Genomic DNA, 20,976 nt, shown 5'->3' on the forward strand with positions numbered 1-20,976 from the left:
GAAATAAGACGGTGTGCGCAATGTGGCTGGTTTTCTGTTTTTAAACCGTGATTGTCTGTAGACCCTGCCACATACGTCTCGTGTCTGAACTGTTGAACTGGGACTCAACTTTGTCCCTATACCGTTTAGCCTGCTTGATTGCTTTGCGGAGGGAATAACTACACTGTTTGTATTCTTCCATATTCCCAGTCTTCTTGCCCTGGTTAAATGCAGTGGTTCGCGCTTTCAGTTTTGCTCGAATGCTCCCATCTATTCTGATTGGTCAGACCAGTGTTGAATAGTCCTCACCACGGGTGCTTCCTGTTTGAGATTCTGCCTATAGGAGGGGAGGAACAAGATGGAATCGTGGTCCGATTTGCTAAATGGAGGGCGGGGGAGGGCCTTATGCATTCTGAAAGGTAGTATAGCAATGGTCAAGGGTTTTAGCATCGCGAGTATAACAATCAATATGTTGATAGAATTTCGGGAGCCTTTTCATCAAATTTTCTTTGTTAAAATCCCCAGCTACAATAAATGCAACCTCAGGATATGTGGTTTCCAGTTTGCATAAAGTCCAGTGAAGTTCTTTGAGGGCCATCGTGGTATCTGCTTGACCGATCTTCAAGGCGGTCTTCTGTTTCGGTAGGTAGTACGGTCAGCATTTGATTGTGAGATATTCTAGGTCGGGTGGACAGAAAGACTTGAGTTCCTGTATGTTATCACAGTTACACCATAAGTCGTTAATCATAAAACATATACAGTGCCTTGCGAAAGTATTCGGCCCCCTTGAACTTTGCGACCTTTTGCCACATTTCAGGCTTCAAACATAAAGATATAAAACTGTATTTTTTTGTGAAGAATCAACAACAAGTGGGACACAATCATGAAGTGGAACGACATTTATTGGATATTTCAAACTTTTTTAACAAATCAAAAACTGAAAAATTGGGCATGCAAAATTATTCAGCCCCTTTACTTTCAGTGCAGCAAACTCTCTCCAGAAGTTCAGTGAGGATCTCTGAATGATCCAATGTTGACCTAAATGACTAATGATGATAAATACAATCCACCTGTGTGTAATCAAGTCTCCGTATAAATGCACCTGCACTGTGATAGTCTCAGAGGTCCGTCAAAAGCGCAGAGAGCATCATGAAGAACAAGGAACACACCAGGCAGGTCCGAGATACTGTTGTGAAGAAGTTTAAAGCCGGATTTGGATACAAAAGATTTCCCAAGCTTTAAACATCCCAAGGAGCACTGTGCAAGCGATAATATTGAAATGGAAGGAGTATCAGACCACTGCAAATCTACCAAGACCTGGCCGTCCCTCTAAACTTTCAGCTCATACAAGGAGAAGACTGATCAGAGATGCAGCCAAGAGGCCCATGATCACTCTGGATGAACTGCAGAGATCTACAGCTGAGGTGGGAGACTCTGTCCATAGGACAACAATCAGTCGTATATTGCACAAATCTGGCCTTTATGGAAGAGTGGCAATAAGAAAGCCATTTCTTAAAGATATCCATAAAAAGTGTTGTTTAAAGTTTGCCACAAGCCACCTGGGAGACACACCAAACATGTGGAAGAAGGTGCTCTGGTCAGATGAAACCAAAATGGAACTTTTTGGCAACAAAGCAAAACGTTATGTTTGGCGTAAAAGCAACACAGCTGAACACACCATCCCCACTGTCAAACATGGTGGTGGCAGCATCATGGTTTGGGCCTGCTTTTCTTCAGCAGGGACAGGGAAGATGGTTAAAATTGATGGGAAGATGGATGGAGCCAAATACAGGACCATTCTGGAAGAAAACCTGATGGAGTCTGCAAAAGACCTGAGACTGGGACGGAGATTTGTCTTCCAACAAGACAATGATCCAAAACATAAAGCAAAATCTACAATGGAATGGTTCAAAAATAAACATATCCAGGTGTTAGAATGGCCAAGTCAAAGTCCAGACCTGAATCCAATCGAGAATCTGTGGAAAGAACTGAAAACTGCTGTTCACAAATGCTCTCCATCCAACCTCACTGAGCTCGAGCTGTTTTGCAAGGAGGAATGGGAAAAAATGTCAGTCTCTCGATGTGCAAAACTGATAGAGACATACCCCAAGCGACTTACAGCTGTAATCGCAGCAAAAGCTGGCGCTACAAAGTATTAACTTAAGGGGGCTGAATAATTTTGCCTCTCTAATATCCAATAGTTCTTCCCGGCTGTATGTAATGGCACAAAACAATTCCTGAGCTAATAACATAAAACACAGTACATAAACAAAGCAAATACTGCAGAGTTGCTTAAGAGCTAGTCACCATGCTGCCATCTCCGTCATCATACCACTCATCTACTCCGATTTCAGAGCACTCTCGTCTGAGTGTGCCAGAGCGCAGAATAACTGATGAATTTACGAACGCTCAACACCTGTTGAATATGACCAGCGTCAGTAAACATTGGCAAAAAATACAAATAAAATGGTTGCCAGCAGAACAGTTACAGTCACCAGCTCTAGATATCATGAAAACAGCCTAACCAGCTCTGCTAGGGCAAGTAAAATGGTCTGAGTGAGGTGTTCTCTCATGTGTTTGGAAGTAGCTAGCAAGTTAACCAACGTTAGCTTGGGTGCTTGACTGCCCTTGTGAGGTCAGAATGCTCGGATTTACCCTACTTCTCGTCCAGAGTGTCCAGTGTGCGCTCTGAACACTCCTAGAGCGAAACTCTGAATTTAGGAACTAACAATCTGACAACGCTCTTAATTCACTAACGCCCAGAGCACTCGGTGGCACTCCAGAATGAATTTACAAACACACCCAGTATTCCACGTCCTCCCATGTCTGAGGATGTCGGGAGATGACTTTGAAACCGGCCACTAGGAGCAACAGTGAGCACTGTTACCTTCAAGTCGGTTCCTGTAAGCATCTGCCTCTGATTCCAAAGGTTGTAGCCTAAGTTTGAATCCAGTGCTGGAAAGTTGTTTTTGAGATTTTTGTTTTAAAACCTATCACAAACCTTAACTCTTACCTTAACCATTCAGAGTTAATGCCTAAACGTAACCTTAAACACTTTTGATATTTGCAACAACTTAAAAATGTGTATGAATGTCTAATTCTGAAGTGAGACTGTGAGAGCTAGTTGCTCGAACTACTATTGACTTGCATATGTTCCACACCTTCTCACTCTCGCTCACCACAAGGTAACTTGCTATTTTCTTATCGCAATATCACATACTGGTCTTCTCAAACCTCAGACCAGTTATTGTTTAACCATCAATACACTGTATAATTAACCATCCAGGTATTGAATGTGACTTTGGCTCCTGGTGTCATTATAACACACACACACACACACACCAGAATGTTAGAGGAGAGGGTGGGGAGGAAATAAAACACCTTTCACCAAAGTTATGTGACAGGTCTAATTACTCTTAAAAAGTACCAAAACCTGTCTTGGAACTGGGTAGAAAACACAACCGACCAGTTGGTCGGTGGTGTGTACAATACCTATAACTATTGAGGCATTATGAAATAAAATGTCTTGTAGAATTGAATAATTCAATATGTAGGTCTACTGTATCTATCTGTATATACATCCTTGTGTGGAAAAACAATGCCTTCTTCACAGTTCATAACTTGTATCCTTTTTCTCCTTTTGTTATTTCTGGCAGTGGTTTAAGCATTTTTCCCAATTCTAAATGACCCCTGGCCATACAGCTAGAGCTAGGTGCATTGTATAGATGTAAAACGCTTTGATAGTAGTGGTCAACAATATAGCGAAATCTCCATCAGTTGGCAAGGTGGAACAATTACCATATAGCTGATACATGTCCAATCTTGAGGAAGTGTGAAAGGCTAGTTAGTAAGTGTTGATTTGGAATCATTCAAATGTGAGCGAGTCTAGAGTGAGATTGTTAGTATTCACCCTGCCCCCTGGTGGCAAAGTGTAGTAGATGCATCAGCAGTTCCTCAGGTGAGTTTCTTGTGGCTCCGGAGCTGTGGTCCGCAGGAGAGTGGTACGGACTCTCCCCAAAACAGTGTGTGTGAGTCTAGAACACAGCTCTCTGTCAACAACAGACATGTAATGATATGGATTAGAAATATATATAAACATATAGCCTTTATGGGTAAGCACACAAACCGATGAAACACACTAGACCGAAATACACATTGACACCTACCGTACCTGAGTCACAGCAGACTCCGGTTGCGGCACAGTGTTCTACTTCAGATCCACAGGGTCTCCCACCTAGCAGGGGGTGGGCAGGAAGTTATCCTCCAGACAGCGTGCCGTCTCTAGGGAGCTCCGCCCTTCCCCACAGCTATATAAAATAATACACTAAAATAGTTTAAAAATGTCAATTTTTGAAGACAGTATGTGTGTTTTAAGCAGTACTGTAAGCACAGATAAGTCCCCCCCCAAAAATCTACATTTCATTCCGTAATTATTGTTACCATAATTATGATTTATTAAATAGTTGTCATTGTTAACATAACACAGCATAGCCTTTAGATAAACAACAATTGTAAATTGCATGAGAAAAACAACATGTATGTTTTTCTTAGTTATGAAATAACAAACAACAAATACATATTCTCTGAATATCTTGACACTTTGGATGCGTGCATGCGCACCAGGTCATTTTCAATGGTTCAAGAACAGCTACCAGCCCACTCAGATTCATCTTCCCACTATTCTCGAACCCGTTCTAGCCTACATTTCAAACACAATGGTCTAAAACCTTTATGAAACAAAAAAGATGTTAGGCTAACCTAGCTACTCTGTAAAAAAGAAAAAAAAGAATAGACATCGCCAACCAGTCTTCCTTTCAACGCACAGCTGAAGCATGGAATGTGGCATTGCGATTGGCCAGAAAAGGAACACCTGTAGTCATCCTGTCTTCTACTTCAGTCTCAACGTGAACAGTGAAGAGGCGACTCCGGGATGCTGGCCTTCTAGGCAGAGTTCCTCTGTCCAGTGTCTGTGTTCTTTTGCCCATCTTAATCTTTTATTTTTATTGGCCAGTCTGAGATATGGCTTTTTCTTTGCAACTCTGCCTAGAAGGTGTCATATATACACAGATTCATATACATAGCTCATATATCAAGCACATAAACTAATCCGCCTGAACTCAAGTCATTGCACGCACCCCTGTCCAAACAGGAAGCACCCTAGCCCCAGCCATAAACTGCCAGTTTCAGTTCCCCTTATCTCACGACTCCTGAACACTCACACTCCACCCCCCTCTACTGGTCGGGTGCCAAGAGCAGAGGACTCTGCTGTGCACCATTGGGGCTCCTGCTCTGGCTGGAGCAGGCCTGCCTCCAACTCTTCGGGACCAGTCAGAAGACCACCACGACAAGACTCCACCTACATTATTCCATGTATATAATCTGCTACAACCTTTGTCTAGGCCCCTTCTTCAGCTAACTCCTTCTGAGCTATATGAATCAGGTCCGTGCACGTTAAACTGCAGGACAAGATATCTTTTGACTCAATAAACTGCCCTTTTTGTCACAACTGAAATCCACTCTGTCCATCGTCCATAATTTGGTCTCACTCTCCTGTAGTTAATTATCAACAAAGGCCAGCATCCATAAACTGCCTCTTCACTGTTGACGTTGAGACTGGTGTTTTGCGGGTACTATTTAATGAAGCTGCCAGTTGCGGTCTTGTGAGGCTCTATTTCTCAAACTAGACACTAATGTACTTGTCCTCTTGATCAGTTGTGCACCAGGGCCTCCCACTCCTCTTTCTATTCTGGTAAGAGACCATTTGCGCTGATCTGTGAAGGGGGTAGTACACAGCGTTGTACGAGATCTTCAGTTTCTTGGCAATTTCTCACATGGAATAGCCTTCACTTCTCAGAGCAAGAATAGACTGACGATTTTCAGAAGAAAGTTATTTGTTTCTGGCCATTTTGAGCCTGTAATCGAACCCACAAATTCTGATGATTCAGATACTCAACTAGTCTAAAGAAGGCCAGTTGTATTGCTTCTTTAATTAGAACAACAGTTTTCAGCTGTGCTAACATAATTGCAAAAGGGTTTTCTAATGATAAATTTGCCTTTTAAAATTATACATTTTGATTAGCTAACACAACGTGCCATTGGAACACAGGAGTGATGTGATGGTTGCTGATAATGGGCCTCTACGCCTATGTAGATATTCCATTAAAAATCAGCCGTTTCCAGCTACAATAGATACATTTACAACATTAACAATGTCTACATTGTATTTCTGATCAATTTGATGTTATTTTAATATGGGGGGGAAAAAAATTGCTTTTCTTTCAAAAACAAGGACATTTCTAAGTGACCCTAAACTTTTGAACAGGCGTGTACATATATTTTTTTTTTTGGGGGGGGGGGGGTCTTGCCTGTTTTGCTTGTTATTTTGGCATTAATACATGTCACATATCAGTTTGCAAACCATGTAAAAAAAGAAAAGAAAGTAATTGAGTTAATAAAGCTGCTTACAAATGCAACAGTATAGCTTCTGTCCCTCTTCTCGCCCCAACCTGGGCTCGAACCAGGGACCCTCTGCACACACCGACAACAGGCACCCACGAAGCATCGTTACCCATCGCGCAACAAAAGCGGCGGCCCTAGCAGAGCAACAGAACTACTTCAAGGTCTCAGAGCAAGTGACGTCACTGATTGAAACACTATTACCACCGCTAACTTGTTAGACATTTCACATCGGTTACACTCACCCCCCTTTTGACCTCCTCCTTTTCCGCAGCAACCAGTGATCCAGGTCCACAGCCTCAATGCAACAGTATAGCTTTCATCCGTCCCCGAACCAGGGACCCTCTGCACACAGACAACAGCCACCCACGAAGCATCGTTACCCATTGCCTCGTATCCGCTGTTTGTACATCTCAATTGTTAGTAGAAACCACATTTGCTTAAGTAAGTCAGCCATATCAGCTATGTTTTTTTAAAGGCAGTAAATGAGGCTGAATGAACTGTTTCGCTGCCAGATAAGGCTCCGCTGATAGCCAGGTGTAGCAGTGGTAAGGTGTTGGGACTGTGTTGGGACAGCTTTATGTAGGCCCTAACAGTTTGTGGGCACCGTTTGTCACCATTATAGTACAATTAATGTATTGTTTAGTGTTGTGTTGCTGCTTGGCTGACATGCATCCCACATTTTTTTTCTTTGCCCCATCAAGATTTACATGCTAAAATCACCACTGGGTGTAGAGTAGTTCCATGTTGTACTGGCCTCCTGCTGTCAGTTGAGATGGAAGACAGGAAGAGAGGGTGCAGAGAGATGTTCATGTTGTACAGGCCTCCAATGGTCAGTTCAGTTCAGCACATGGTAATGCCATTTGTTTCCTCACAATGACACATCAGCTGAAGGAGCACTCTGTTCACTCTCCCTCTTTCTACACCTCTCACTCTTTCTTCTCTTGCCTAAAAGGTTGGAAGTGTTTCAGCCTTCAGCAAACAACTCAAAGGGTCCCCGTAATGGCATGTGTGAGAGAATGAATAGAGGAGGCAAGGAAGAAGTATATAGCTACATTTATTCACCTATGAATTCCCTGTCGATCTCCTACCGTCGCTAGTTGAAGTCTACACTCCCACTGCAGTCTTGACATTTTGCTGCCTTAAAATTAAATATAAAAATGGAATTCGATTTTTTACCCATCGATCTACACAATGTACTCCACATTTTCAAAGTGATAGAAAAATTATGCAACATTTTGCCAATTACTAAGAAATACAAAATGAGTAGACATTGAATGCAAATGTCTTCACACCCCTGACTTAATACTTGGTGGAAGTACCTTTTAAGCCATTGTAGCTGTGAATGACTGATTCCACCAACCTTGCACAACTCTTACAGTAACATACAGTGCATTCTGAAAGTATTCATACCCCTTGACTTTTTCCACTGTGTTACATTACAGCGTATCCTAAAATTCGATTAAATAAAAACATTTCCTCATCAATCAATACACAATACCCCATAATGACAAAGCAAAAACAGGTTGTTCGAAATTAGATTTAAGAAAAAAAAAGTGTAATAAATTAAGTATTCAGACCCTTTGCTATGAGACTCAAAATTGAGCTCAGGTGCATCCTGTTTCCATTGATCATCCTTGATGTTTCTACAACTTGGAGTCCACCTGTGGTAAATTAAATTGATTCGACATGATTTGGAAAGGCACACAGCTGTCGATATAAAGGTCCCACAGTTGACAGTGCATGTCAGAGCAAAAACCAAGCCATCAAATCGAAGGAATTGTCCATAGAGCTCCAAGACAGGATTGTGCCAGGGCACAGATCTAGGGAAGGGTATCAAAAAATGTTTGCTGCATTTAAGGTCCCCAAGAACAGTGGTCTCCATCATTCTTATATTGAATTAGTTTGCAACCATCAAGACTCCTCCTAGAGCTGGCTGCCCAGCCAAACTGAGCAATTGGGGGAGTAACCCGATGGTCACGTTGACAGATCTCCAGAGTTCCTCTGTGGAGATAGGAGAACCTTCCAGAAGGACAACCATCTCTGCAGCACTCCACCAATCAGGTCTTTATGGTAGTGGCCAGATGGAGAAACCTTTATGGTAGTGGCCAGTTTCTGGAGAAACCCTGACAAAAGAGGTCCTGCTCCCCCTCTCCATGACAGACGCAGGAGGGATGCCGCTTACTTCTATCCACCCTTGTCTGATCAACGCTCTACAACCAGCGCCTCATCGGCTTCCAGTGGTAGTTTTTTATTCAACGAGAGACTGTACGGACAGAAGGGCGGAGGAGGCCGCAGGCACGCGCATCGACGAGATGTCGCACCCGACGGGGTAAGAAGAAACGAACATCAGAGGCAGAGGAGACCGTTCACACGGTCCCAGAACCCACGGGACTGAGTGTCTTTAATTTATCAAGCAAGATATTGAGCCCTGCCCATGTCTCTTTGCTTAATAAAGGGTTATCTTTTGTGCCTACAACTCAGTGCAACGATTTTGATGTTAAGGTAGACATGTTTAAGTTTTTTAGAAACATCCGTTTAAGGGAATACTTTAGCTCCCCTAATTCTGACACTTCTATTGAACCAGTAGGTTGCTCTCCTGCACATACTCCGACTCCTTTTAGAAGTAAGAGTTATTTTATACCTCCAGCCAATCGCAATCACTCTATCGAGACATATTGTAGACTTGTGGAAAATTATGTTGGACTTCTCCTTAAGAATAAACAGGGATCCAAATCTTTCCATAATACCCAAGAATGAAAAACAAGCTTTGCTTGATTTACAATCTGATACGTCAGTCCTTATTCGTCCCGCTGATAAGGGTGGGTCGGTTGTACTCATGGATAGGACAGCTTATGTACATGAGTGTCATAGACAGCTGCTTGACAACACCTTTTACAAGAAACTCAGAAGTGACCCTACTTCCCAATTTCAGAACACTATCTTTACTGCCCTAGATGGGTATTTAAGTTCTGGTCAGATAACCAAAAAAGAACATGCTTTTTTGGCTATTCAACACCCTAAAATTGCCACTTTCTATACTTTGCCGAAATTACATAAGAATGTTACACAACCCCCAGGGCGCCCTATTGTAGCGGGCATTGATGCAGTAACGGCCCCTCTATCTACTTTTGTCGACTTTTTTATTAGACCACTCGCAGAACAGCTACCCTCCTTTGTAAAGGACATCAGCAGTATGATCTCTATCATTGAATCTCTTGATCCTCTCCCTGAGAATACCTTGTTAGTTACTTTTGATGTTGAGTCATTATACACTAATATTCCACACGAGGGCGGTAATTGAAGCTATGGAACATTTTCTTCTGCAACGTGACCCTAATGAACTACCTTCCAGTGCATGCATTGCATGCATTGGCTGAAATAGTGCTCACGCATAACTATTTCATGTTTCTAAATGATTTCTTTATTCAGATTAAAGGGACTGCTATGGGATCCCCCATGGCTCCTAACTATGCTAATTTGTATGTGGGTTACATGGAGAAACAGTCTATTTTCAATCCTCTCAAAAATGTTTTCTTGCCTTACATCATTATTTGGAAACGGTATATTGATGATATTTGTGTTCTATGGAGGGGTGATGCAAAACAGCTCCAGGCATTCCATGCTTTTCTTAACTCTTGTTCTGAGCATCTGAGATTTACTATGCAATCTGATACACGTCAAATCAGTTTTCTTGATCTTCTGATCTTGTGTGAAGATAATGTTCTATACACTGATCTTTACAGGAAACCTACTGATCGTAACAGTTTGTTGAGGGCTGATAGTTGTCACCCACTTCCCTTAAAAAATAGTTTGCCCTACAGCCAATTCTGTCGAATCAAAAGAATTAGCAAAAAACAGTCCGATTTCGACAGAAATATGGCTGAGACGCAAAGAAAGTTCAAGGAGAGGGGCTACAAGAATGATCAGATTAATATTGCCATTGAGAAAATTCAAAACAAAACGAGACATGACCTTTTTCAAGGTCAGTCTCGCAAAAAGACGCATTCTTGCGTTCTTAACTACCCGCTATTCAAAGTGCTCTGAACAAATTAAGGGAATTGTTCATAAACATTGGCACATCCTAAAATCCGATGATAGTCTCGGTAATGTGTTTTCGGACCTTCCCTTGGTCGTATTCTCGCGGGGCAGAAATCTCAGAGACCAATTGGTAAACTCTGATTTACCACCCCAAGATATTCCTGAACAACGTCTATTTGCGCCCCTACTGGATGGAAATTACAAGTGTAATGGCTGTGCTCAATGCAATGGCACTTATAAATGTAGATCCTTCAAACACCCACAAACAGGGAAATCGATCCCAATAAAAGGTGTTATTACGTGCTCCACTAAGGCAGTTATTTATCTTATAACTTGTCCTTGTGGTAAAAATTATGTAGGTAAAACAAAGCGCGAATTAAAAGTACGTATCTCAGAGCATCGTAGCACCATTAGGTGTAAAAACTTTACTTATCCAGTTGCGGCCCACTTCTTGGAGGCAGGCCACTCGATTTCGTCTCTGCGTTATATTGGCATGGAACATGTCACCCTCCCTAGGAGAGGGGGTGACCTTGATAATTTATTGTTAAAACGAGAGGCTGCCTGGATCTTTAATTTAAAGACCCTTGCGCCCTTCGGTCTCAACGTATACTTTGATCTGAAGCCATTCTTGTGATTATTGTGACTTTGCCATTGTAATTGTGTGTAAACTTGTATAGTCAAATTAATCTATGATCGTATGCTATCCATTTGTTTGTATGCTGTTCTTTGTATGACATTTTAATATCTGATTATTAACCAATGATATTAGGCCACTCCTGGCCATGATTACAGACACCTGTGTCTTTTGACACTATATAAACAAGTCATCCCGCAGTGTTTGTGATTATACCCTGAAGAAGACAGCTTGGCTGTCGAAACGTTGGTATTACATTTTTGCATCTGAGCTCCAAGAGTGTGCGGCTCTCTTATTTTATTTTCAAGTTTCCACTCCGCTAGCCAGCACCTCGTCTTAATAGGTGTGCATTTCTTTTTCTTCTAGATAGTGGCCAGATGGAAGCCACTCTTCAGTAAAAGGCACATGGCAGCCCGATTGGAGTTTGCCAAGACACCTAAAGGACTCTCAGACCATGAGAAACAAGATTCTCTGGTCTGATGAAACCAAGATTGAACTCTTTGGCCTGAAGGCCAAGCGTCACGTCTGGTGAAGCATGGTGGTCGCAGCATCATGCTGTGGGGATGTTTTTCAGCAGCAGGGAGACTAGTCAGGATTGAGGGAAAGATGACGGAGCAAAGTAGAGTGATCCTTGATGAAATCTTGCTCCAGAGCGCTCAGGACCTCAGACCGGGGCGAAGGTTCACCTTCCAACAGGACAATGACTCTATGCAAACAGCCAAGATAACGCAGGAGTGGTTTTGGGACAAGTCAATTACCTTGAGTGGTCCAGCCAGAGCCCAGACTCGAACCCGATCGAACATCTCTGGAGAGACCTGAAAATAGCTGTGCAGTGAGGCTCCCCATCCAACCTGACAGAGCTTGAGAGGATCTGCAGAGAAAAATGGGAGAAACTCCCCAAATACAGGTGTGCCAAACTTGTAGCGTCATACCCAAGAAGACTCGAGGTTGTAATCGCTGCCAAAGGTGCTTCAACAAAGTACTTAGTAAAGTGTTTGAATACTTATGTAAATGTGATATTTTAATAAATTTGCCAACATTTCAAAATCTGATTTTTGCTTTGTCATTATGGGTTATTGTGTGTAGATTGAGTGGGAAAAAAACTATTTAATGCATTTTAGAATAAGGCTGGAACGTAACAAACTGGAAAAAGTCAAGGGGTCTGAATACTTTCCAAATGCACAGTATATCCATTGTTTTTGTCAATTGTTCAAGCTCAGTAAATTTGGTTGAGAATCGTTGATGGACAGCAATATTCAAACATTGTCTGAGTTTTTTTTAAGCAGATTTAAGTCAGCACGGAGACTGGACCATTCAAGAACACTCAACACCACTTGCAATGCTATTCTGGTGTCTTTGGAATTAAAATTAAAATGTGGGTAATTATGCCGTGGACATTTTTTATGTTACATTTTTTATGTTATGACGCTACACTCTAGCCTTGGTTTAGCAAGACAAGTTGGAAAAGCAGAAACAAACACTCCCCGACCAAGCAAAGGGAAGGTTCTCAAGTTATGACAGTTGGGTGGGTATAAGTAGAACCCACATCACCACAGTGAATAATACAAACTGAAACACACATTTCAGAAGATGTCTGTAAACGTTTTAATGAGTTCTGTTGGGGACAGGGGTAGAGAGGCAGGGAGGGATTTTAAGTCATTGTTCATCAAGGCCCAATGGACAAGAAAGAGTCCCATTGTAATCTGTGTTTCCTCCAATGTCCACCACTATTCTGCTGCTCACATGTGCAGTGAAGAGCACAGGCAGAGTGAGTGGGTGACTGCGTATCCATTGGTGGTTAAGAGCACACAAATTTTCAGTGAGTTGCAGTAGGGTTGTTCAGTTCGTTTACATTTTAGTCATTTAGCCGACGCTCTTATCCAGAGCAACTTACAAAAGCAATTAGGTTTAAGTGCCTTGCTCAAGGGTACAGACAGATTTTTCACCTAGTCGACTCAGGGATTTGAACCAGCAACCTTTCAGTTACTGACCCAACACTCTTAGCTGCTAGGTTACCTGCCGCCATAGCCCGTTCAGTGGTTAATGCGACAATTTTTTCTGTTCAGTGATGCACGTGTGTGATGTCACTGGAAGCGGCAGGGCTATGGCAGGTGGGACAGAGGATGTGATTGGGCATTGCTGTAGTGACAAGTGGGCGGGACTTCCTGTGTAGGCAGGGGCGGCACAGGAAGTGACCACAGGGCAGGCGATATGCTGATGGAGAGGTCGAGTAGACTGATAGAGAGCAGGAACAGGAACCACACCTGTTCTCACCTGGGAGAGAGAGAAAGGGAAGTGGGGAGAGAAGAGGGGGAAAGAGAGAAATAGGAAAAGCTAGAGGGTGAGAAAGAGGATGAAGGAGAGAAAGAGAATGCATGTATTGAGCAGTATGTACACCTTGAATGAGTCTGTTCACAGTTTGTATTTTATACTCCCTGACTGACCACTTAATACTCCAACAACAAACACTATTTTAGAAAAGGCTCTATCAACAAACTACATTAATTACAGCAATGGGAAGGAAGTTTGTATGGCGAGTCGAGGAGGATGAAGTATAAAGACAGATGTTAACCTATCTCTGCAAACCTGGGGTCACTGTTGGTAATGGCAAACCCTGGCCGTGACCCCACTCTCTTAGGCTGTCTCAGGGAGAGTGGGCTATGCAAAAAACACATTTCCAATTCACACATGCGTATTAACAAACACTTGTGCATGAGTGAAACAGGACAAATAATCACCCACCAAATTCTTATTGTACTGTAGGTGAACATAATAACGACTAGAAAATAGTTGGTACAGTGTAATGAGGCTGAAAGTCCTTGGACCGCCTCTGACAAAGTGTTTTTCTCCCGGATACCTAGGCAACGCCACACTACTTGACCGTCTAACTTATTCAACCAATGAATTTCCCCGTCATGCATTCATAATCCAAGGAAGGGTACATTTTAGCCAAATTCAAACAGAGCAGCTCGAGGCTGTTCCTACCTGTTGGGGTGTCAGCAGGTGTGTCTGTGTGTTTGTGCTGGAGCTGGGGGGTTTGGGAGGGGTAGGAGGTAAAGGAGGGTCGACCCTGCAGGGCTGAGAGAAGGGCCTGGTCTAGACTGGCAGACAACCGCTGTTCTTGGTCTAGACTGGTAGACAAACGCTGTTCATAGTCTAGACTGGCAGACAAGCGCTGCTCATGGGAGCTACTGCTAGGAACAGTGGCTGGAACAAGAGGAATAACACAAAAACACTCGTAAGTGACACACATTCAAACACTTGATACAGCCAACCCTAAACAAAGGCCTTTTAACTAAACGCCAGAATGCAAAATTTTTGTTCTCACGCTTTTCGCATTTACCACTCACCTGAGGAGATAGTGGGGTTTGCATCTGTTCTTGGTCTTTTCAAGTCAGGAAGTAGCTCCTTGGAGTGACCAGCACTAGCAGAGGCTGCTTTGGGCCCGGTGGGCTCACCCTTTCCCTTAGAACGGATCAGAGTGGCCCAAACCTCAAGCTCTCGCTTTCTCCTTGTCCCCAAGTCTGGCCCTCCCTCCTGGGAACTCACTCTATCCACTGCCCCTTCTTTAGGGCCAACTTTACCAGCGCACCGATCCTTCCCATTCCCATTCTTCGCCCTGTTGTTAAAAGCCCCAGTCCCCCTGTACTGCGTAAGCTGGCTCCTCTGTGTAATAACACTTTCTGCCCCTTTTTGGGTAGTCTGTGTGCGAGTCCCACTGTTTCGGCTAAGTGTCCCCTGGTGGTTTGCTGACTCTACAGCAGCAGCAGTGGTGACAGCAGAGTCCCTACTCTCTCCAGTCCTCTGTGGAGGTATGAGTCTGGAGGGCTGCGGACTCTCCCCATGGCCCTGCCTCCCAACCGCTCCATCCCTGACCTCTAACCCTGTCTGGAGCAAGAAGCGGTCGATGCGGCTCTTCAGGTGGGGGTTGGGGAGGGCCTGTGACTCCGGGACGAAGGGGACACCGGTGAAGGGGTCATTGGGGACGCGACCCCAGGTAGCCTCCCTCCTCTGGTACTCCTCCAGAGTAGAGCTGTCAACAGACACTCCACTGGGCAGCAGCATGGGCAACAACATCACTTCCTGGGTCAGCGGGTCCAGGAACTCCTCAGGTACTTGCAGGAGGCTGGGGGTCAGAGAATAGAAAAGAGGAGAAAAATACATTAATATCCTCCCACAGATGACGGTTTTGCCTTTGGCTTTGTGAAAAGAGTTGCAATTCATCTGCCTCATATACTGTTGAAAACAGTCATTGTTTTATACACATTGTACCTAGTTGCTGTTGTCGTCTGTGACAGTGCCGGTGGTTGATTGACAGGTGAAGGCTGAGCTGATGCCAAGTGGCTGAGCCGTGGCACTGGTCTCAGGCTAGCGTTCTCATGCGTTATCCTCACCCTCTCCACCTCGTCCGGAGGGCAGCAGCGAGAAGGCAGCCCCCACACTGCCAGTGCCTTGAGCCCCATCGCGGAGGCACCCGCACCGTACGGCACTGTCACACGGAGCTGCTTCACAGAGCCTAGTGAGAGCGGGCCCCTGCTCCACAGCTCCTCTTGTCTACACCCCTCACGGGGTGCCGGGGGCAGGGAGGGGAAGGGAGGGCGCGGGCGGAAACAGGGATGGGAGAAACTGACGTGGGTCTCTTCTGTTAGTTCACAGCGTCCCACCAGGTGAAAAGCCCCTTGGCTGGTGTCTGTGTGGCTGTGCGTTTGGCCACGTTGGGTCCATTGCTGGCTCTTCTCCTGGCCTTGTAGACTATATTGTTGGGCCTGGAGGCTCCATTGGTGGCCTTTGAACTGGGCCTTGGCTTGGTCCCATTGCTGGCCCTTCTCTTGGCCTTGCTGGGCCTGGGTTTGGCCCTGCTCTAAGCTGTGATTGTGGGGGAGTGGGGGGTCAGAGCTGGTGCTGATCTCCAGCCTCTTGCAGGCCTGTCCTCGGTCCATGCCCCAGGGCCACAGCTCCACATCCACCCGACACACTTCCACCTGGAAGCCAAACTGCAGTGTCACCTAGAGTCAGACAAAGGAAGATTAGACAGATATACCCACCATGACCACTTCTCTAGAAAGAGATGAAGAAGAATAGGACAGTGAAGTCATAATACACATCTCTAAATATTCTAGAGCGTAAGCTCACCTGAACAGGCGGCCGCAGGAAGTACTCCAGCTTAAAACCCCGCCTCCGGACTGCTGGGTCGGCCGATAGGAGGTTGGTGACGTCGTACCCATCTGCACATAGCTAGATGAGGGAGGGAGGGAAAAGAATAGGGGCAGAGTGAGGAACGTGAGAGGGAAGGAATTGGAGGAGAGGGAGGTAGGGTTGAGGAAGAAGTATTTGGTATTTTATTAGGATCCCCATTAGCTGTTGCGAAAGCCGCAGCTACTCTTCCTGGGTTCCACACAAAACATTAAACATGACATGAATGCAGAACATTAATAGACAAGAATAGCTCAAGAACAGAACTACATACATTTAAAAGCAGTGAAGTGATGAGGGGGAGGAGTGAAGGAAGAGGCGACGGAAAGAGCAAATAGGAGAGTTGGAGAGTGAAAGGGGAGAGGTAAAGAGGGTGAAAAAGTGGAAGACTTATTCCCAGAAGAATAATAACACCTAGCGAAGTGAGTATCAGACAACCCATAATATAAAGACCGGAACATAGTAAGGTCATCTGTGATTCAACCTCCCACACAGCACCTTGCTCCTCTCCTTCTCCTCTGCCAACTCCATCCTTCAACCCTTTCCTCCTCTTCTCATTCAAGCACACACCTCTCACCCTTTCTCCTCCCCCTCTCCATAAAACCCAGAGGACAGAAAATGACCACAGTAGGTGAGAAGGACAGGGGGGGTGTGACGAGACAAAGGGAAGATTGGCTTTGTGTTGTACTCCGGAGGAGGAAGAGTATGGAGAAGGACAAGTATGGAGAAGAGGTAGAGTATGGAGAAGAGGAAGAAGTGGTAGAGTATGGAGAAGAGGAAGAAGTGGTAGAGTATGGAGAAGAGGAAGAAGAGGTAGAGTATGGAGAAGAGGGCGAGGGCGAGTATGGAGAAGAGGGCGAGTATGGAGAAGAGGGCGAGTATGGAGAAGAGGGCGAGTATGGAGAAGAGGACAAGTATGGAGAAGAGGACAAGTATGGAGAAGAGGAAGAAGAGGTAGAGTATGGAGAAGAGGACAAGTATGGAGAAGAGGTAGAGTATGGAGAAGAGGAATAAGTGGTAGAGTATGGAGAAGAGGTAGAGTATGGAGAAGAGGTAGAGTATGGAGAAGAGGTAGATTATGGAGAAGAGGTAGAGTATGGAGAAGAGGTAGAGTATGGAGAAGATGAAGAAGTGGTAGAGTATGGATAAGAGGAGGAGGAAAGAGTATCTACATTTTCCAATAAGAATGCTTATTTTAGATGTTAATTTCGAAGCATTTTCTCCCATTTGCTTTGACTAGGAATATAACCATTTGTTCAGATTGTTACACATCGAACCAACGTTAGTCAACAATGTATGGAGGGACATGGGGGATAATGTCAGCTCTGGTCCTTGCCAAACCTCGACTTGAAGTTCAGTGCGTACGCTTTTGGAGCCATATCCTGGGTTTGTCACCGCAGTGCAAGCATTATGGGTGATGACCGTTTTGACTTGACAACAAGGTACTGAACTTCAAGTGGCGTTTTGGCTTCTCCAGTCCATAAAACTAAAATTGTTTTGTACCTTGTCACACTGGATGGTGGTCTTGAAATGTGGTAGGCAGAGATTCACCACCATGGTCTCACACCTGCTGAAATAAGAAACTAAAATCAATGTTTTCAACTTCTACACTGGACATCCTACTCATGCTGTGGAATAGTCAAGTCATTCAGACAGCTAGAGCTTCTTTGCTGTGAACTCTTATGAACCCTGTCAATCACGTGTGGATGTATGACAGAGATTATTCATAATCTATTAAATTCAATAGCCTAGATCTTTATTATCCGCTAAGGACAATGCTTGTGCAGCATTAAAAAAATAAATACATATATATACACACAGCAAATAAACTGACAATGGGAATAATACGATCAGGGTGTTGTGAATCATTCACATGACAAAGTTCTATACAGGCAATCCTGGGTATAATTTGTGGAACGTTCCAACATGAATCGGTTCCAAAAACGTCGTAAACAACAAGGTTGCCAACAAACAACGCATACAAAGTTGTTTAGCAGCAGAATAAGATACCGGGTAGGGAGTGGGCTATTTCATTAGGTTTTTCACTCACTACGTTTATTCTGAAAAATGTCTGTCCTCACTCTGGTAGCCTACGGACAAACATTAAGAATAAGCTACGTGGTGAGTTGATGCCTATTCGGCAGCTAGTTGGCTAGGTGAATTAATCATGCTACTTTGTGTGCGGTTTTTGTCGGCAACCTTGTACCTTACGAAGTTTCTGTAACAGATTCCTGTTGGAATGTTCCACAAATTATACCCACCCCGACAGGCTGAACGACATTGCTTCTTTTCAGAATTGCAATAACACTTGACCTCTCTCCACTGTGAGCTGTCAGTTGACCTTGCTTTAGAACGGGTGAATTTGATTTAGTCTCACATCACAATAATAGTTAGCGTCAGGGGCTACTTCGGTAGTCTTTTGAGACATTGGGCAAGGGAGTCAACAATACAGCCCAACGTCCCCAAACAACTCACGCAATTACTTGACTCAAGACAAGAAAACAATCTCATGAGAAGCAATGTGTGATGGTACCATAATGTTAGTTGACCCCGCCGTACTAACGTTACTATGGATGACTAACGACGGCGTTAACATTACATCCCAGCAATCCAAAGGATGACACACTACATTATAATAGAACACAAAGACAAATGTCATAGCTTTCAGTCGAGAAAGCAATTTATATATATATATATATATATATATATATATATATATATAATACGATTGTATTCAGTAGACTAAAGTAGCTATCTGGAGTTCAATCTAGTCATGTTCCTAGCCTAGTTCCTAGTCATAGCCTAGCTATTCCTCCACCACACAGATTAGTTAGCATATAGCTAGCTTACGTTACACAGAGCCATAGGTAACGCGTTAGCCTTCGTACACAGTAGTTACCATGTTTTATTCCACACACAAACTGCTGACTTATGACAGTATTCTGTACCTTATTTTGGCCCTCTCATCTCTAAAGCTAGCTAGCTAGCGGTAGCTAGTACTTCATTGGTTACTTCCTAGCCGAGACCCGACGACTGGGTAATATAGCATGGCTAATTGCTTCATTGCTTGCTAACTGACGCTAGCTAGTTTTTGTTTACTGAACCCAGTCTAATTTCTTGCAGAAAGTTGGCCAGTACGCTAACGGAGCTCACCGTGTTTCCTAATGTTCTTGTAGACCAGCTCACACGAACTGTCTGAAAGAAATTCAAACGATGCAATCACTGGAACTTTTCTCTGGTTGGACCACTTTACATTTAGCCAAAACACTGGCTAGCTAATGGAAGGAAAGAGAGAAGGGACATATTACGGCGTCAACTATTTTCGCGATTGCCTGTATGATGTGACCGAGATCCCCTGCTGCGTTCTCAAAAATCGTCTCTAGCACTATGATGCCGAAAGCATGTAGGCCTACAATGTAAAATCTGTTCCTTCAGCTTTTCTGCAATGAATGAAAGTATTTTCCTACATTGTAAATGGTTAATAGTTTCCATGTGGCAACAGAAGATTAAATCAGAAAAGCAGCAGTGCCTTGGCAGATTTATTAAGCAGGGTGCAACTGCAGCCCGCAATTCAGGGCGTTCCTGCATGTGGGGATTCATGCATCTGCAGGAACCTCTCTTTATACTTCTATTGATACATTTTAAGCTATGCCTCCAGTACGTAGGCAGGGGACAGAGCCGCTCCAGTACAGTAGTATCTGCTGATCGTGTCAGAAAGACAGTGAGGCAACTGGAACAGGAGTGAGAGTTCAGATCTAGGACTAATGCCACAGGGAGAAAGACAGAGATGTAGTTAAGCCAGGATGTCATTGGGCCGCAAGCAAAGTTGGGAGAAGAGGAATATCGGGATTTCTGAGGAGGAATGGAGGGGGAAAATTAGTAAGAAGAGGTTGATTTGAATTTGAGGAAGATGGTGATAAAAATGTAGATGCAGTGTCGAAGAAGATTGGTGTCAAGCGCAAACAGAGTGAGCCGTGCGCCAGCCTGAGTTCTGGAAGTGAATGAGGACAATTTAAATGAGGTGGAAGGTGTGGTGAAAAGCTTGGAGGCCTGAACATAGCATTGATGGACATGATAAAGAAGATTCTGATCCAGTAGGAGTGACATTTTTGGAGAAAGTGGATCCTAGCCTTTTGGTGGATCCATTTGTGGTTTCAGGGTGGGTGGAAAAGGAGTTGGGTGCAGTTGAATCAGTAAATAGGTAACCTGCAGTGGACTTGTAATATTTGTTTGTGTTTCTTCTGATCAGAGGTAGCGGGCGCTCCATGTCACGCAACTTCGGTCAAGATCTGTTTCTTGCACCATTGAAAGGAATGCTTTCTGTGGTAGCGTTAAGTGTGGAGGTGGAGCAATTGAAGTTGAAGATTCCTGGTGTTTGTGACACCTGCTGTTTGGTGCGACACAGACGCAGCGGTGAGCATGGTGAAACAGAGGAGTCACTGTCAGTCCTTTTGAGTCAGAGTCTTTACAAGACAAGGTCCTGTTAGGATATAACAGTTATCCCGTTAAAGCTTTTATGGCGAACGGACTGAGCTGTTTCAGGTGCAACATTTATCTTCATGTCGCAGCAGTGTGTAGGAGGGAGATTCCAAGATGTGTGCAGAAGGGAGATTCCAAGATGTGTGTAGGAGGGAGATTCCAAGATGTGTGCAGAAGGGAGATTCCAAGATGTG

General features: G+C 44.0%; 1 protein-coding gene across 3 annotated transcripts; it reads right to left on the reverse strand.

Moving 5' to 3' along the window:
- Positions 1 to 12,691: 12,691 nt before the first annotated feature.
- LOC139390103 (RING finger protein 37-like) lies at positions 12,692 to 19,597 on the reverse strand. Of its 3 annotated transcripts, none has more exons than XM_071137253.1 (7): positions 19,457 to 19,597; positions 17,807 to 17,870; positions 16,244 to 16,345; positions 15,383 to 16,116; positions 14,461 to 15,236; positions 14,096 to 14,317; positions 12,692 to 13,444 (listed from the first exon to the last, which is right to left on the reverse strand). In XM_071137253.1, the coding sequence occupies exons 2-7, from the start codon at positions 17,858 to 17,860 to the stop codon at positions 13,173 to 13,175; spliced, it is 2,160 nt and encodes a 719-aa protein (XP_070993354.1). In that variant the 5' UTR covers positions 17,861 to 17,870; positions 19,457 to 19,597; the 3' UTR covers positions 12,692 to 13,172. The 3 variants fall into 3 exon arrangements, with proteins under 3 accessions (XP_070993354.1, XP_070993355.1, XP_070993356.1); XM_071137254.1 differs by having other exon boundaries at positions 17,807 to 17,873; positions 19,457 to 19,580; XM_071137255.1 differs by having other exon boundaries at positions 12,944 to 13,384; positions 19,457 to 19,581.
- Positions 19,598 to 20,976: the final 1,379 nt, after the last annotated feature.

The sequence above is a fragment of the Oncorhynchus clarkii genome, chromosome 30, assembly GCF_045791955.1.
Source record: "Oncorhynchus clarkii lewisi isolate Uvic-CL-2024 chromosome 30, UVic_Ocla_1.0, whole genome shotgun sequence".
Classification (NCBI taxonomy): Eukaryota; Metazoa; Chordata; class Actinopteri; order Salmoniformes; family Salmonidae; genus Oncorhynchus; species Oncorhynchus clarkii.

What these genes read in the sequence shown, in the direction of transcription:
- LOC139390103 (XM_071137253.1), bottom strand. Translation starts at nt 17,860, where the DNA reads ATGGTGGTGAATCTCTGCCTACCACATTTCAAGACCACCATCCAGTGT. An exon ending in CAGACGACAACAGCAACTAG is followed by an intron (nt 15,237 to 15,382) that starts GTACAATGTGTA and finishes TCTGACCCCCAG; the next exon opens with CCTCCTGCAAGTACCTGAGG. An exon ending in ACCTGCTGACACCCCAACAG is followed by an intron (nt 13,445 to 14,095) that starts GTAGGAACAGCC and finishes CTCACCCTCTAG; the next exon opens with CTTTTCCTATTTCTCTCTTT.